Below are 17,967 nucleotides of genomic sequence, written 5' to 3' on the forward strand. Positions count from 1 at the left end.
GGACTGACCATTATTTTTAACTGAAAGAACTATCCAGTCTATCAATATTCTGCCATAGTCAGGTATTAATTAGACACTACCTATCATATAGTAACCTGCCTGTGTCAGGTGCTGAGACAGGAACTAAAAAGCAGAAGGAATTCCCTGCATGCATTATGTGAATTGTTAGCAAAAGAGTGAGGTGTGCCCCAGTCCATCTGAGGCACAGCAAGTTGCATAACATCATTACCACTTTGCAGGGTCTGCCGTCCTCCAGCCAACACTCCACTAGGCAACATCCCTGTGGGAGTCAGGCCCTTGAGTGTCAGCACGCTTTCACTCTCCTCCCTACAGCAGAGAAATAAAATAAACATTAAAGATTTCTAATAAGTACTTGGTTTAAAAGAAGGGATACAGGCCATATATACTTTACAATACTCATTGTTATTACCATATTTCCCTCAATTCTAAGACATATTTTTCCATATTCTAAATGTCAGATATAAGAGTATACCTTACAACTAAGAGTTTTTCCTCAAAAGCTTTATTAAATATGTGGTAAGATTATCAGTGGACATCATACAATTCAGAAAATATTTCATATGCTCTAAAGTTCAAGTGTCTAATATAATTAATTTTGCAAATTAATTAATTAATTTGTGATGCAGTGATTTGAAGCCTCCCACATACTAGGCAAGCACTGAGCGATATTCCCTGTCCTTTCATTTTGAGACAGGGTCATGCTAAATTGCCCAGGCTGGCCTCAACTTGGGATCTTCCTTCCTTAGCCTCTTAAGTGGCTGGATTACAGAAATGCACCACCACACTCAGTTTGCAAACAAAATTTTAAGGATTGGCTTATACATTTGCATGATTAAACTTGGTCTTCTTAAATTAACTCCAGAAAACTTAATATGAGGCCCCAGCAAAAGAGACATTCTATATGAATAAGTAAAATCATTAGAAATACTCTAAAGAAAGAGTATTTCCCCTCCTTCTTATTCTGATCTAATTTTCTTTTTTTTTTTTTTTTTGGCAGGGGAGGGAGTACTGAGGATTGAACTTAGGTGTACTTAACCACTGAGCCACATCCCTAGCCCATTTTTGTATTTTATTTAGAGACAGGGTCCCATTGAGCTGCTTGGCGCCTTGCTAAGTGGCTGAGGCTGAATTTGAACTCATGACTCTCCTGCCTCAGCCTCCCAAGCTGCTGGGATTACAAAGGTGTACCACTGCACCTGGCTGTGATCTAATTTTCAAGGTGTAAATTTAGTGCTTTCATCACAGAACAAGAGATACCCAAATTGGCAATGAAGAATCAAATCATAAAAGTCAAAAATCCTAGTATGGGGGCCAGGGTGTGGCTCAGTGACAAAATGCATGTTTAGCATGCAAATATCCTGGGTTCAATCTCTAGCACCATAAAACAAAATACAAACAACAACAACAACAACAAAAATCCAAAAGCAAACAAACAAAATACTCCTAGATTTAAAAGAACTTGAGCCGGAAGCGGTGATGCACGCCTGTAATCCCAGTGGCTTGGGAGGCTGAGACAGGAAGATCAAAGCTAGCCTCAGCAACAGCGAGGCATTAAGCAACTCATGAAACCCTGTCTCTAAACAAAATACAAAATAGGATTGGGGATGTGGCTCAGTGGTTGAGTGTCCCTGAGTTCAATCCCCAGTACCACCCCCTGCAAAAAAAAGAACTAAAAGAACTTGTGTTCCCTTCTTCAGCACATAAATGTACAACCTAACTTCTTTACCATGTTGCTTTTAGATGTCAACCACGATGATGCTCATAAATAAAGAACAATGAAATCAATTTCTACAAAATAAATAATCAGGAAAATATATCATTACCTGAGAACAGAGAAGACTCTTGCCATCTTTCCAATAGCTCGAATTTTGTTTCTTATGATTTCTTTCCGGGCTGCAGCTGAACCTACTTTCAATGGAATAAATAGAAAGAGAGACTCAAGTTTAGGGCATCCACACTTGCATTATTCTGTTAGCCTGTTCCACATTCATCTGAACCAATAATACCAAGTCCCCTGCCACCAGCTCACATGGAAGAGACTCATGCCAAAAAGTTTCCTGCTCCCTCAGTATTAGCTTTGGTAAACATGGGTCAAATGCTGAAGTCTGACACAGAACAGATGAAAAGTAACCCACAAACTTTAATTATCTCATACTACTCACTAATCAGTAAAACAGCAATGGGGGAAAAAATTAGGCCCAACTTGCAGCAGCTCAAACTAGAGGAGAAAACTACTAATAATCTTATATTGTCTTTAACTTTCATGAGAGCCTACAGGCATGCAGCCTAACAGACAAGATATCAGTCTTCTACAGTCTAACCCTAACTATCATAAAAGCTTTTAACATGCAGGCTGAAAATAAACCATCATACTAGGAAAGAATAAGCTTCCTTGCTCCAACTTGATCTAAAAATAATGATATAAAGGGACTACAATGCAGGCAATCTCAAATTAAAGACCATACCAGCATTTTAACAACAATGCATATCTCAACCTCATTGACTAGTTGTCCTTTAAGGTCATGCAAGTATATATGAGCTCTTAAAACTGTAGGTGAGTATGAATAATGAGAAAAGACTTTCTGAAAAACTGGCTTAAGGACCACTACTACCTCATATCTAAAGGGTTAGTTGTACTATCACTGATAACAGAATATACCAAAACAACTGGATCTTTGACTGAATGAAGACTCAAAGATTATATCTTCCTTCCCTTGGCCTCCAGAAAGAAAACCAATCTGTCCTGTTATCTCATATATAGCAATCAGAATCACTGTGGACCCAAGAGTGTGGTTCCTTAAAGTTGTGCTTCAACATGATGGAAACACACATATGGAAGCACCATGGTTGAGGAGAATGTTAAGGAAAGGCTAAAGATGCTACAGCAAAAGGGGCCTTAGATATACAGAGATCTGAACAATTATTAAGTCTTCTAAGCTAAAATATTTCATTTAAAATTCAAGCAACGTACAAATACATGTAATTAAAAACTAAGATGACCATTGGAACTGATCACAGGAAACAGAAAAAGAAATCCAATTTCAAAGATGAAAACAACAGATATATTTTAGAGAAAAAGGCTCCACGACTGTGTTCATGATGTTTGAAAGGATAATACTATGAGCACTGAAGCTACAGCTTTTTATAAGTGCAAAACTGTGTGCATACCACAGCACTAGATACATATTTTTTCAAACACCAAAAACAAATTACTAAAAATGTAAGAATCATAGAATATTAGAATCTGAAGAGACATTAGGGACACTGTCTCATTTTATAAACAAAGACATTAAGTTTATTAAGTGACTTGTCCAAGGATACAAGGTATGTCTAATTTTCTTCTAATGAATTAATATAAACATTATGATTTAAAATTGACATAAGTTTTCAAATAGCTAGACTGGGGGTGATCAGTAGGGGACTGGGAAGGATGGCTATAACAAGGTACATTAGTATCTTTAGGTTTAATTTGTATGTCTACAAAACCAAATTATATATAAACTATACTGATTCCAAATGAAAAAAAAATTTCACAAGAATATAAAACACTGTAAAAATCAGGATTTTAAATCAGTCTACAAACACATCATGCATCATATTACATATTAAAGTAAATGTCCACAGTAAAATTACTTTGGGGAATAAGACAGACAATCAAACACCCCTAATCATGCAGGGAAAAGTATAAAACATTACAAATAAGCAAAAGAATGAAATTTTAAAACAAGAGGAATGAAAAGAGGGAAAAATATTTCCATGCACAGAAAGACAGATATCTTGGAATATGACTTCTAAAAACATCAATACTAATTCTGATAAAACTTAAACTAAATTTGCACAAGGTCCAAAAGGACTCTGCATAAACATTCCTGAATGAATGTGCTAACTTACATGGACATGAGGATAACCTATGAAGTCATATTTCAAAACAACATTACTCTGTCTGGTCTGTACCTTTTTTATTGCCATATATGAGCCGTTCTTCAGATGGAGAGTCCAGAAAAAAGGAAGTGAATGATGGAGAAAAGGTGGTTGAGACAAATAAAAAGATAGAGATTTAACTTGGCAGTGGTACTGAAGAATGAATGTAGAAAGAAAGAGAGAATAATGAAGGCCCTCATATTTGAAAATATGAAAAATGTAGTATTGTAGAATCTGAAGAATAAAAGAGGGATGCCACTGAGTAAAGCTCTAAAGTAGAGATTTCTTAAAAGATATGTGTTCAGAAGAAATTATGGACAGAATGGTTATAATATTTGATGAAAGTAGACATAATTAAGGACAGAAAAAAACACGTGAAAACACATAAGACTGATAAAAGACTGTGCTAACAACAATCGCACATTTATACTCATACCCCTAAAGAAATGTGTCATCCATGGAAGTATGTTAAGTGAAAGGTAATGACACAAATCAGATACAAACTTGTATGGTTCTTCAATGACAACATCATCTGCAAAATCTGTAGTATATACAGGTAACTTTATAAACTACCTCAGTGAAAAACCTTACCTATTCTCAATAAATAAAGCAAAAGCTCAGCCTCCTACACTATATAAGAATACATGTTTTCTTGAATCTAAATTGCAGAACTTTTGCATATAATCAGAAGCAACATGCACTTAATGTTCTCAATCCAGTCTGGGAGTTTGGGGGGCATCTTTTTGCAAAAATAGCAACAGACTGTTTCAAAGCAAGTAATAGCTCTAAGAGTAGGCAGTACTGGTTGTTTCATTTGAATTTAAGGTATCTTTCATTCTAATGCTAAGACACATGATTGCATTACAGGAAATGCAAAGTTTAGTAACACTATAACACATATAGATTATGTATTTTCTTTACCAAACTGAAGACAAAAAGTTAAATATCTGAAATAAATAGTAGGCATTCTAATTATCAGTCTTAAAAAATTTTATGACTAAATAATACCTATAAAAGGGAAGCTATATGCATTTCTAGATGCAATGTTCGTATAAATTTGTCTTAAAAACAACCCCACACATACATTAAACAATTCAGAGTACCAAAGATACATCTTTTAAGAATAAAGATTCTTATTCCTTTACCTAATCTCAGACTTGAACATACAAAAAATGCTCTTTCCTTCCTGCCACTATGTAATCACTAATTCTGCTACCTCCTTTTCCCCAAAGAAAAGCTAAATCCTCATTCTGCCTCCACCGCAAACCCCATTCCATCAAATTTTCTTTCTTAAGTCAGATTTCTTCCCAGACCATCCAAGGATGGTTCCATTGCTACAAAGGAAAAGAGGAAGGTGAAGAGAAGCCCTGCCATGATGGTAAAAGAAAAGGAGAAAAGAGGAATGGGATAAGGGGGATGAAATAAGGAAATATGAGTGAGGAGAAATATACCTAGTTCTGGTAGCTCTGTTCTTTATCCCTTTCAAAACCTTAGTATCTACCCTAATATCCTCTCCCATTTTCCTTCCATGTTCTTCATCTCCCAAATCACTTCCATTCCTCCATGCAAACACCTACATGTATATTTTTCTTAAGAGTTCCTGCTCCTAATACTTTATAGGGCAAAGGTGAAAAAATGAGGAATAAATGCAACTGTCATGTTGGCTGTGAAGGAACATCTATTTCTAGTATTCAAAGCTGGAACTCAATGTATTTTCCCATAGAAACATTGTCATAAATGGTGCTGAAAAGATTTTAAATTACTTAAGAGTGGGAAATAATTTTCATCTTCTCTATTCTCATTTATGGATGAGAAGACCCCAAAAAATTAAGTGACTTTTCCAAGATTATGCTGCTAGTAAATAGTAGTGACAAGATACCTAAATCATTATCTTTTTCATTAAGTCATAATGTTTCTCTAATAATCAAATTCAATTTCCTTGGAATCTAATGATGTAAAAAGTGAAAAATTAGCATAATATATCACACTGATAGAAAAACATTAATATGCACAAAATCTTCTAACTAGAGGGTAATACATTTTGTATGTTCATTTATGTGATTTTTAAAAATATTTTTTTAGTTGTAGATGGACATAATATCTTTATTTTATTTGTTTATTTTTATGCGGTGCTGGGGATCAAACCCAATGCCTCATACATGCTAGGTAAGCGCTCTACCACTGACCCACCCCAACCCATTTACCTTTTTTTTTTTTAAAGAATATGATATATTTATTTCTTGGTTGAATTTCAAAAAAATGATTTAGTGTCTATTTTCATATAAATCATAGGTACCTAAAATCAAGTAACAAAAAAACTTTTTGCTTTTTCAGGGAGGGGAGTATAGGGGATTGAAGCCAGGGACACTTTACCACTTTCCCCAACCCTTTCTATTTTTTGTTTTGAGATAGGATCTAAGTTGCCAAGGCTAGTCTGAAACTTGCAATTCTCCTGCCTCAGTTTCCCAAGTAGCTGGGAAGGTGTGCTACTACACCCAGTATTGCTTTTTTTTTTTTTCGTGGTACTCTACCAACTGAGCTATATCCCCAGCCTAGCCTTTGCTTTTTATTATAGAAAAAAGAATAAAGCATTACCTACTACTATTTCTATTCAACATACTATTGACATTGCTAAGAATTTTTAAAGATAAAAGGAAAGGAGGGCTGGGTTGTAGCTCAGTGGTAGAGCACTTGCCTAATACATATGAGGCCCTGGATTCAATCCTCAGCACCACATAAAAAATAAATGAATAAAATAAAGCTATGAAAAATAAATAAAGGTATTATGTACATCTACATCTAATTTTTTTTTAAAAAAAAGGAAAGGAAAGGTTAAAAATAAGAAAGTAATAATATCAGCTTTATGTAAATGATATATTTTAAAAGTTATGGAAAATAATTAAAAATTGCTGTATAAAATAATTCTATTGACCTAAATTGTTAAATGTAAGTCCACAAATATATAATGTATTACTTTATATAGCTAGAAAATATGCTGAGAAATGCCAGTTATAATAATAATAGAAATACAAAATACTAAAGTATTAATTTAACTTGATGATAATCATTTTTCTAAACAAAACTACATATTATCTTAAATGAAATAATTATATATTTGATAGAGTAATTATAGTAAATAAAGTTATTTTATAGATATCTTTAGTTTGGAAGATACAGGTATAGAGTTATTTAATACCAACTGAAATACTCACTTGGTATTTCACAGCATTTGACAAATTACTAAAAAACTTTACCTAACAAATTCAGTAGGCAATGTGCCAAGAATTATTTCAATGACTCTCAATTATTCATTATCTCAATGCCTATATTTTGAAGTAGGTATTATCCTCACTTTGAAGAGAAGGGAAACAGAGGTTAAGTGACTTGCCTGAAGCCACACACGCATTGTAAGGACCTATAGTATGAGCCTGGAACTTACAACAGTGATATCAGAACAGGAAAAAGAAATATCTACTTAAAATCATTTAAAATTTTTAATAAAAAGCATTTGACAAAATACGTTAAGCTAAAAAACTTCTACACAAACATCAAAAGAAAATAAAAAGCATAAAATATTACTACTAAGCTTATTATCCAAACCAAAAAATAACTGATATAAATATATAAGAGTAAAAGCATATCTTTCTGCCTGCCACCAAGAGATAGCAGTAACATTTCTATACAGTCACTCAGCAATTTCAACAAATGGGTTTACAAGTGTGTAAGAATCACTCTTGTGGATGGGAATATAGCATTGTGGTAGAGTATCTGCTTAGCATGCCAGAGGCCCTAAGTTCAATCTCTAGCACAACAACAAAAAAAAGCAAACAAACAAATAAAACACTTGTTGTGGTTAGAAAAAAAATTGCATAGTTTTTACTCAGATTTTGTTCAATAAGTGATCAATTAAGGTGAATAGTTTACACAGCTAGAAAAATAGCACCATTAAAAATCAAAGAAATGTAAATTTATCCAACTCTAATTTCCTACTAGACAGCCATCAAGCAAAATAAGAAAAAATGACCAAAATTCGAAGAGGTGGGACCTATGGAGACATAGGTGCAGGGATTCACTGCTAGAAGTAATTCATATTGTTCACAATTCTTCTGTAAAGCAATGTGGTTGTTAACACATAAAATAGTGAGGCTAATATTCATATTCTTTAAGTCTATAATTTCCATCATGAAATTTTTCCAAGTAGCAAAATAAAAGCTATTGTACAAATACATTGTTGCACTACAATTCATAATAAAGATAATTTAGGACAGCACAATTGCCAAATATGAGATTAATGAAGAAAATTATGCCATATTAATAAACAGAAATATATAGGCATTGCTGGGAGTGATGGCATGCACCTGTAGTCCCAGCTATTAGGGAGGCTAAGGCAGGATAGGTTGAGCCCAGGAGTTTGAAGCCAGCTTAGGCAACATATCAAGTCCCAAAAAAGGTAAAGGCAAAGGCAAAGGGAAAAGCAAAGGGGAAGGGAAAGAGAAGAAAAGAAAGAAGGAAGGAAAGAAGAGAAGGAGGTAAGAAGAAAGGGAGATGCAGCTCTTAAATCTTACCAATATGTAGACCATATTTAACACATGAAAATATTTAAATACTGACAACTATAAAAAACAGTAAAAACAAACACATTATAATTTATTTACCTATTTATTTACTCAGTTAAAGTCTTAAATAAAAATTTCAAAATGTCAAAACTAAAGCAACTATAATGCACCAATAAAACAATACAGGAAAAAGGAATTTTTTTCCCTATGGTATTCACTTATATTATAAATATGCATTGGGTACATAGACTTATTGGCTTATATAGAATTAGCAACCATATATAACCTTGTTTCTATGGAAAAAAATCATTTCATAATTTCTAGTAAACTAACAAATGGTCCTTTAGAACATAACCACACTAAATTGAGAATAGCTTAATCTGGTGTCTGCAAAGAAGAAGTGAAAGCAATACTGGGAGTTCATGCATGTTTCTAATTTACTAAGAATACTACTACACTAAATCCTGACTTCAAAAAGCAGTGTTCATATTCATGAAGAACCACATCCCACTAATATTTTTCAATTTTCCTTTTCTTCTGTTCTATCTTTCAAATTTTCCCTTTTCTAAAATTCACCTTTTTCTTCATATCACTATTTAAAAATACTTATAATTATTTAAAAATATTAAACATTATCTGAAAGTGACTTGTCACTTATCAAACAGGATAGCCATCTGAAAACATTTTTCTTTTGCAATAAAGTATATATTGAGGCTGAACAGTTAAGAGATACCATTTCAAATAAAAAATAGTAAGATAAGTAATCATACCATCAAACTGGTCTTCACCTTCAGTCATTAATTCATCATCAGAGCAAATACTCAGAACATTTACCAACATTTCTGTCACTATTCAAAAAAGAAAAAAAGTTACATGTTAGTTGCCCATAACAACTGTCTACAAATGCACAGCAAGGATTCATACAAAAGGCCAAATAATGTTTAACTCAAGAAGACACATTCTTTTTTTTTTTTTTAAATATTTTTTTGAGTACATAGTTCTGAAGATTTTTTTTTTAAAGAGAGAGTGAGAGAGGAGGGAGAGAGAGAGAGAGAGAGAATTTTTAATATTTATTTTTTAGTTCTCGGCAGACACAACATCTCTGTTGGTATGTGGTGCTGAGAATCGAACCCGGGCCGCACACATGCCAGGTGAGCGCGCTACCACTTGAGCCACATCCCCAGCCCAAGAAGATACATTCTGATAGCAGGAATAATGAAATTAAGTTTGTAAAGGCTTTCAAAATGAAAGCAGGAATAAGAAGTCTGAGAGAAAGCAATTCTTTTATGGAATAAATTTTCAAGTCCCTCAGGAAAAAAAAAAAATCAAACCCCAAAGAGATGAGAACACAGAAATAACAGATGAATGTACACATTTCAAGTCTTCATTCGTGGATATGGCATTAAAGAGTAAGAAAATAATCACAGCACAGATCTCCTGTTTCAAAAATGTCCCAGGATTCAATCTTTCAAAAACCAGCCACAGGGGCTGGGGTTGTGGCTCAGTGGTAGAGCACTAGCCTAGCACATGTGAGGTGTTGGGTTCGATCCTCAGCACCATATTAAAAATAAATAAATAAATAAAGTATTGTGTCCAACTATATATATAAGAATGAACAGCCACAGCAAATTTATTTCTAAGATTACTAATGACCATGTGACAATCTGAATCCATGGCTCTTTCATAGGCTTATTCCTCTCCTTGATTATATTAAATTTCCCTTCTCTCTTTTTTTGGTTACCAGGAATCTACTCTTCTGGTTTTCCTACTTGTGAGACCATGTTTTCAAACAAAATTTGTATGTCTTCAAGATCCTCTCTGCAGTCTTATTCTTTTTATAAGTCCCATTTCTTAACAATTCCATCCATTACTAAATTATAGTTTAAATATCATCTTCTTGCAGATGATTACAGAATCTCTCCCACCCCCACCACTACTGTGATACTGGGGATTAAACCCAGGAGTACTTTACCACTGAGCTATTACCCCTCTACCTTTTATTTTTTATTTTGAGATAGGGTACTGTTATTTTGCTGAGGCTGATCTCAAACTTGGGATCTCCTACCTCAGCCTCCCAAGTAGGTGGGATTAAAGGTATGCACCACCATGCCCAGCTAATTCCAAAATCTTTATTTCCAGTCTTGATCTCTTCTTCAGGTTCTGGATTTCCTTGATAGTTTATTGCCAAACTGTCTTAAACCATTTGTATATTGTTTGCTTTCCCTACTAAATTGAAAGTCCCATGAGTGCAGGACATTGTTTTGTTCTCCACTTAGGTTTGGTTTCCAGAGCCTAACACAATGTCTGGCACAAAATAGGCACCCAATAAATATCTAACAAATGAGTCCATAAAATAAGAAAGATATGGACTGGGGATATAGCTCAATTGATACACTGCTTGCCTCGCATGCACAGGGCCCTGGGTTCAATCCCCAGCAACACACACACACACACACAAAAAAAAAAAAAAAAAAGAAAAAAGAAAAAAAAAGAATTGTTTCAAGTTTCAATTAATAAATAAAAATACCTATTGACTATTAGCCAGTGGATATTCTGAAATGAATATACCCAGAATAAAATTCAGTATCACTGCTACAAACCTACTTTTCCTTCTATAAATGTATTAAAAGCACAACCAATGCTGGGTAAGTATGATAAGGCTCTGGGATTCAGATATGAAAGGCAGTCTTTAACCATAAAAAGCTTATCAACTACCGAGAGAGACCAACATATCAAACAAAAGTGAGTGATAAAAACTATTCTGTAAGTATTCAAAGATATCAAAGATCTTCTGGAAAAGGAAAGACTTCTGGTAAATGACAAATCCACTGAAAAAGAACAAAGTATCACGATACTTATAAAAATTAACTCAAAATGGAACAAAGACCCATACATAACAGCTAAAACTATAAAACTCTTAGTAACAAAATAAAACTCAGTAAAAAACAGAGGGGTTATCTCTATGAGCTTGGATTAGGCAATGGTTTCTTCAATATGACACCAAAAGCATAAACAACAAAACACAAAATAGATAATAGTACTTATCAAAATGTTGCTGGGCATGGTAGCACCAGCTTATAACTGCAGCTACTCAGGAGGTTAAAGCAGGAGGATCACTTGAGCTCAGGAGTTTAGGGCCAGCCTGGGCAATATAGTAAGATCCTGTCTCAAAAATAAAACAAAACAAGAAGTCTTGTGTTTCAAAGGACACTGTTAAGAAAACGAAAAGCCAACCCACAGAATGGGAGAAAATATTTGCAAACCATTTATCTAATAAGAGATTTGCTTCTAGAATACATAAAAAAAAAAGAGATCTACAGTTAAAAAAAAAAAGAAGACACACCTAATTATAAATAAACAAAGGATTTGAAAATACATTAATGTAAAGATATATAAATGGCCAACAGCCCATGAAAAGATGTTCAATATCATTATTCACTGGGGAAATACAATTCAAAAGTACTTTATAGGGGCTGGAGTTGTGGCTCAGTGGTAAAGTGCTTGCCTAGTGGGTGTGAGGCACTGGGTTAGATCCTCACCACCACATAAAAATAAATAAAATAAAATAAAATAAAAGGACTGGGGTTGTGGCTCAGCGGTAGAGCGCTCACCTAGCACGTGAGGGGCCTTGGGTTCAATTCTCAGCACCACATAAAAATGAATGAATGAGGGCTGGGGTTGTGGCTCAGCAGTAGAGCACTTGCCTAGCTCATGCAGGGTCCTGGATTCAATTCTCAGCACCACATAAAAATAAATAAAGTAAAGGTATTGTGAAAAAAAATGAATGAATAAAATAAAGGTATTAAGTCCAACTACAGCTAAAATATAAATATTTTTAAAATAAAATAAAATAAAGGTATTGTGTCCATCTATAACTAAACATAAATAAAGTAAACCACTTTATATTTACTATGATAGCAACAATAAAAAGGACAAACAATAACAAGTATTGGCAATGACATGGACAAACTAGAATCATTACACACTGCAGGTAAGGCTGTAAAATGATACAGATGCTTTGGAAAACAGTTTGGCAGACCTTCAAAAGGTTAATCATATCAAAGAGTTACCATAAGCCACAGCAATTTCACTCCCAAGACGACACCCAAGAAAAATAAAAAATAAAGTCTACACAAAAATTTGGACATGAATGTTCTTCTCAGCATTATTCATAATAGTCAAAGTAGAAAGTAAGTCAAAAACTGATGATTTGATAAACAAAATGGGGTATATCCATATAATAGAATATTATTTAGTCATAAAAAGGAATGAAGAACTGGTTCATACTACAACATGGATAACCTAAAAATTTTATGGAAAGAAACCACACAAAAACCACATGTTGTATTTCCATTTATATGAGGTGTCTGGAACAGGCAAATCTATGGAGACAGTACATTAGTCGCTGCCTAATGGCAAGGAGGGGTTGTGGGGAAATAAATGCTAACAGGCATGGATAGAATTTCTTTAAGGGGATGATGAAGGGGGCTGGGGATGTGGCTCAAGCGGTAGCTCGCTCGCCTGGCATGTGTGCGGCCTGGGTTCGATCCTCAGCACCACATACATACAAACAAAGATGTTGTGTCCGCCAAAAACTAAATAAATTCTCTCTCTCTCTCTCTCTCTTTAAAAAAAAAAGGGGGGGGGGATGATGAAAAAAATGTTCCAAACTTGACTGTGGTAATGATTGCAAAAAAAGTCTACAGAATATACTAAAAACCATTTAATTATACAATTTAAATAGATCCATCATATGATATATGATATATATTTCAATAAGACTGTTATGAAAAATAAAGAAAAAGGATGAAAGCATAAAACTTAAAAGACATAGCTGATTTTTAAAGAAACTATCCATTCTGTGTTATAGCTGGAACATAAGAATATGCAACAGAAAGGGAGGAAATAAGGCTGAAGAAACTTCAAGTCAAAGAATCTGTGTAACAAGTTAATGTACATTTTGAAAATTATATAGAAACATTTATGAATACTAAAATAGTATATTTTAAGTAAATAATATTTATCATCTAGAATCCTGATTGGGAAAGAATGGTCAGAAAGTCATAGCCAAGTAGTAGCTTGAGAAAAAGGTCAAATGAGAGAAATGTTATTTATTTTTTATTTTAAAATCAGATAGATCTGAATAATTCATAAAAGAGCTAGTCAAGAGATCTGAGGAAGTCAGGTGTGGTGGCACACATCTGTGATCCCAGCAACTCAGGAGGTTAAGGCACGAGGATCTGAAGTTCAAAGCCAGCCTAAACAACTTAGCGAGGCCCTAAGCAACTTAGTGAGACCCTGTCTCAAGATAAAAAATAAGAAGGGCTGGGGATATGACTCAGTGGTAAAACACACCTAATTTCAATTCCTGGCTACCCGCCCGTCCCCCCACCACTCCCCCCACAAAAAAGAGAGAGAGTCTGAAGAGCAGAGAATGTGAATGATAAATCAAATTTCCTGGGGCAGGAGGAGCTGAGAGGTAAGAGAATCTAAGGACAAGTTAGAAGGGCAAGCCTTTGGATAGAAGGGTTACCTTCTCAACAAGAATTCAAGAAAAGTATTCTAATAAAGTAGGAAACAATAAAGAGAGAAAGTGGCTGTTACTGACAAGTATGTTCATTGAGTGAAGAAATAGCTGGAAGAAGTATTTAAGAAGAGAAAGGATGAAAATTTAGGCTCTATCCTAAGGAAAATGGAAGAAGCATACTATAAACCTAAAGAATGTTTGGATACTACTGAGAGCTCAGGTAATGTTAGATATCAAGGGATGGGTTGGACAAAGAAGAGCACACCTGTAATCTCAGTGGCTTGGGAGGCTGAAGCAGGAGGATTATAAGTTCAAAGCCAGCCTCAGCAAGAACAAGGCCCTAAGCAACTGAGTGAGACCCTGTCTCTAAATAAAATACCAAATAGGGCTGTAGATGTGGCTCAGTGGCCAAGTGCCCCTGAGTTCAATCCCCAGTACCTTCCCCCCAGCCCCTCCCCAAAAAAGAAATCAAGGGGTGGCACCAATTTGTAAGGCTGTATGAATATCTCCAATAGTGCTCTATACCTGGGCTATAATAATGAAGAAATGGATGGCTGTACTTAAATAGAGCCAAAGTTGATTGGACAAATGAATTAGACAAAGGAGAGAAAGGAGTTTGACATTATGTTAGGAAGGAAGAAAGTAAAAAAGAGATCCAACTATTAAGAAAATAACATAGTCATGTAAGCCCAGTGACTCATGAGCCTGATGCAGGAGGAATGCAAATTCAAGCCCAGCCTCAGCAACTTAGTAAGGCCCTAAGCAACTTAGTGAGACCCTATCTCAAAAAATTCAAAAGAACTAGGGATATAGCTCAGTAGTAAAGTACCCCTGGGTTCAATACCTAGAATCAAGAAAAAAAAGAAAGAAAGAAAATGACAAAGGCCAAGAGATCCCAATGAAGAGGAAGAAAAGCAGTAACTAGAGTGGAAAGTTGCTAAGAGAAGAATTTTCTCACTAGCGTTTGTTAATGGTATTATCTTTGCCAGATTCAAAATATCCAAGTCATCTTCAACCATTTCTACTCCTTAAACATGTAATCTCTTTTCATTGCTTCTACTTCCACAGTTCTTTTGGTTCTCCACATTCTCTACTCCTAATGCTACCACAGCTTCATTAAGTCTCTAGTTGGGCACCAGGGATTGAACTCAGACCTATTTTGTATTTTATTTAGAGACAGGATCTCACTGAGTTGCTTGGTGTCTCGACATTGCTGAGGCTGGCTTTGAACTCGCAATCCTCCTGCCTCAGTCTCTGGAGCCACTGGGATTACAGGCTTACGCCACCATGCCTAGTTCTACTTAACTTTTGATGTAGCTTCATAATAGGTTTCCCAGTCTCTAGTTCTTCCATCCAATTCATTCACCACCACAATTTTTCTCCTTTTTTGCTAGTGCTGATAGAACTCAGGGCCCTGCACATTCTAGTCAAGCTCTCTACCTGAACTAAATTTGCACTGAACTAAATTCCCAGCTCAGGATTTTTTTTCTAAATGTCTACCAAAGTCATAATTGTTTCAGTGACTTGTAATAATTTATTAAAGTTCTAATTTCTTTGTGTGGTGATCAAGATCCTCATGATGCAATTGGTGACAATTTTTTTCAAACTTTATCTAGTACTCTCCAGCCATATTACATCTTATCATCATTATTTATGTATCTCAAGTCTTCTATTAATCTGCAAATATTACTTGTTTTTTTTTTTTTAATTTGTGGTGCTGGGGATTGAACCCAGGACCTTGTATATGGGAGGCAAACACTCCATCAACTAAGCTATACCCCTGCCCTACTTGTCTCTTTATATCTTAGTACTCTGAATAAAAGAGACGCTTTAAAAAATGTATTCAATAGCCAATATGGTGGCACATGCCTGCTATCTCAGCACCTCAGGAGGCTGAGGCAAGAGAGCCACAGATTCGAGGCCAGCCTCAGAAAGTTAGTGAAATCCTGTCTCAAAATAAAAAAAATAGAAAAGGACAGGATATAGCTCAGTGGTAAAGAGCCCCTGGGTTCAATCCCCAGTTAAAAAAAAAAAAATTAAATGAGTAAGTCTACATGTATGATAGTTTCTGGAAGAGCACACCATTCTGGATTCCCTAAAACAGAGGTTTTCAATAGGGCCAGTAAGCCTAAAACAGATTACCAATTCATTTCAGATGTATGACTATACTAAAAATGTTCTGTATAGTATGACATATGTTTCTACTGAATATTCCCTTTCTCAAAAGGGTTCTGTGGGCTGGATATGGAGCTCAGTGCTAGAGTGCTTGTTTAATGTGCATGAAGCCCTGAGTTTGATCTTTAGCACTGCCAAAAAAAAAAAAAAAAAAGAAAAAGAAAGAAAGAATTCTATATTAAGAAACTGACATTTTTTTTGGTATAGTTACTTTTAGAAAATGAATCATTTTAAAGAAATATTTTGAAGTACATATAAATTCAAAAAAATACTAGCTGTGATTTTCTTCAAAATAATTTGGATATATAGGGAGGAGAGTAGTGGATAGGAATATAAATGACATAAGATTGGCCATATATGCTCAGAGTTTTCCAGTTTAAGGTTTTGATACACCAACAAAAATATGGGAAAAAATGAAATTAAAAAGGGGTTCTTATCCTCCAAAAAAGGTTAAAGAAACTCTGCTTTTATCTATGATGCTATGATTGAACTACTTCTCATATACCAATCCCCCCCCCCAAAAAAAAAACAGGTTGTTAAGTATAATATATCCCGTACACTTTAAACCATCCTCTCAGGAAGTCTCTAGCTTGGGATAGTTGTTTCCCAGGGTCTAGACCAGAGTGAAACTGGCTTTTTGTATGTAGTACACATGAAATGTCACTTGTATTTATTTAGAAACAAGAAGTACTTAGGCTAAAACTTAGGTGGTCAGGGTTACAGTTTTCTATCATATGCAGAAAAAAAAAGATGGGGAGGGATCTCATGAAAATCAAAGGGAGATCAGTGAAAGAAAGAGATGAGAGGGTGGGAGTAAAGGAGGGAGGGGGGAAGTACTAGGGATTGCATTGGCCAAATTATATTGTTAAATTGTATGTATGCATGAATACATAACAAACCCCATCATATGTACAACTGTAATGCACCAATTAAAAAAAAAGTAGTTAGGCTAAACAAACAGCTATCATGTATTAAAATGTTAAATCTGAAGCCAGGCGAGATGGCGCACACCTGTAATCCTAGTGGCTCGAAAGGCTGAAACAGGAGGATCTTGAGTTCAAAGCCAGCCTCAGCAAAAGCATGCACTAAGCAACTCAGTGAGACCCTGTCTCTAAATAAAATACAAAATAGGGCTGGGGATGTGGCTCAGTGGTTGAGTGCCCCTAAGTTCAATCCCTGTATCCCTGACCCCTAAAAAAAAAAAAAAAAAGTTAAATCTGAAGAGTTTGAGAAAATTCTATTAATGCTCTAGAAAGTGGCTAGGATTCCATGTGTACAATATTAAAATCTAAGCTCTTTTTTTTTCCCCCCTTGCCCATACCAGGGGTTGAACCCAAGGCTGCTTAACCACTGGGCCACAACCTCAGTGCCCCCTATTTAAAAACTTTTATTTATCTATTTTAGTTGTAGTTGGACACAATACCTTTATTTTATTTATTTATTATGTGGTGCTGAGGACCAAACCCAGTGCAACACACATGCTACTCAGCTCCTTTTTTATTTTTTATTTTGAGACAGGATCTCAACAGATTGCTGAGGGCCTCACCAAGTTGCTGTGGCTGACTTTGAATTTGTGATCCTCCTGCCTCAGCCTCACTTTTTTAATTTAGAAAAGACCACACATAAAAATAACAAAAATGGTCAAAAGATTTAAATATTTCCATTTCTTATGAGATAAAATGATTTAGAGTGGCAAAAGAAGAACCAAGATGATTTAGTAGAATTGAAATGTGGGAACATCAATAGAAGTCTAATATTCTCCATATT

General features: G+C 34.9%; 1 protein-coding gene across 8 annotated transcripts in view; it reads right to left on the reverse strand.

Annotated features, from left to right (window-relative positions):
- Ppp3cb (protein phosphatase 3 catalytic subunit beta) overlaps window positions 1-17,967 on the reverse strand; it is a 53,434-nt gene that overhangs the window by 7,821 nt on the left and 27,646 nt on the right. For 3 of the 8 annotated variants that reach the window (XM_026390182.2, XM_026390178.2, XM_077798423.1), the window contains exons 10-13: window positions 9,269-9,346; window positions 3,976-4,002; window positions 1,845-1,929; window positions 230-327 (exon numbers count right to left, since the gene is read on the reverse strand). In XM_026390182.2, coding sequence (XP_026245967.1) covers window positions 230-327; window positions 1,845-1,929; window positions 3,976-4,002; window positions 9,269-9,346 — 288 coding nt within the window. The remainder of the gene's footprint in view (window positions 1-229; window positions 328-1,844; window positions 1,930-3,975; window positions 4,003-9,268; window positions 9,347-17,967) is intronic. The other 5 variants (XM_026390181.2, XM_026390184.2, XM_026390180.2 and 2 more) reach the window with 3 other exon arrangements.

The sequence above is a fragment of the Urocitellus parryii genome, chromosome 5, assembly GCF_045843805.1.
Source record: "Urocitellus parryii isolate mUroPar1 chromosome 5, mUroPar1.hap1, whole genome shotgun sequence".
NCBI lineage: Eukaryota > Metazoa > Chordata > Mammalia > Rodentia > Sciuridae > Urocitellus > Urocitellus parryii.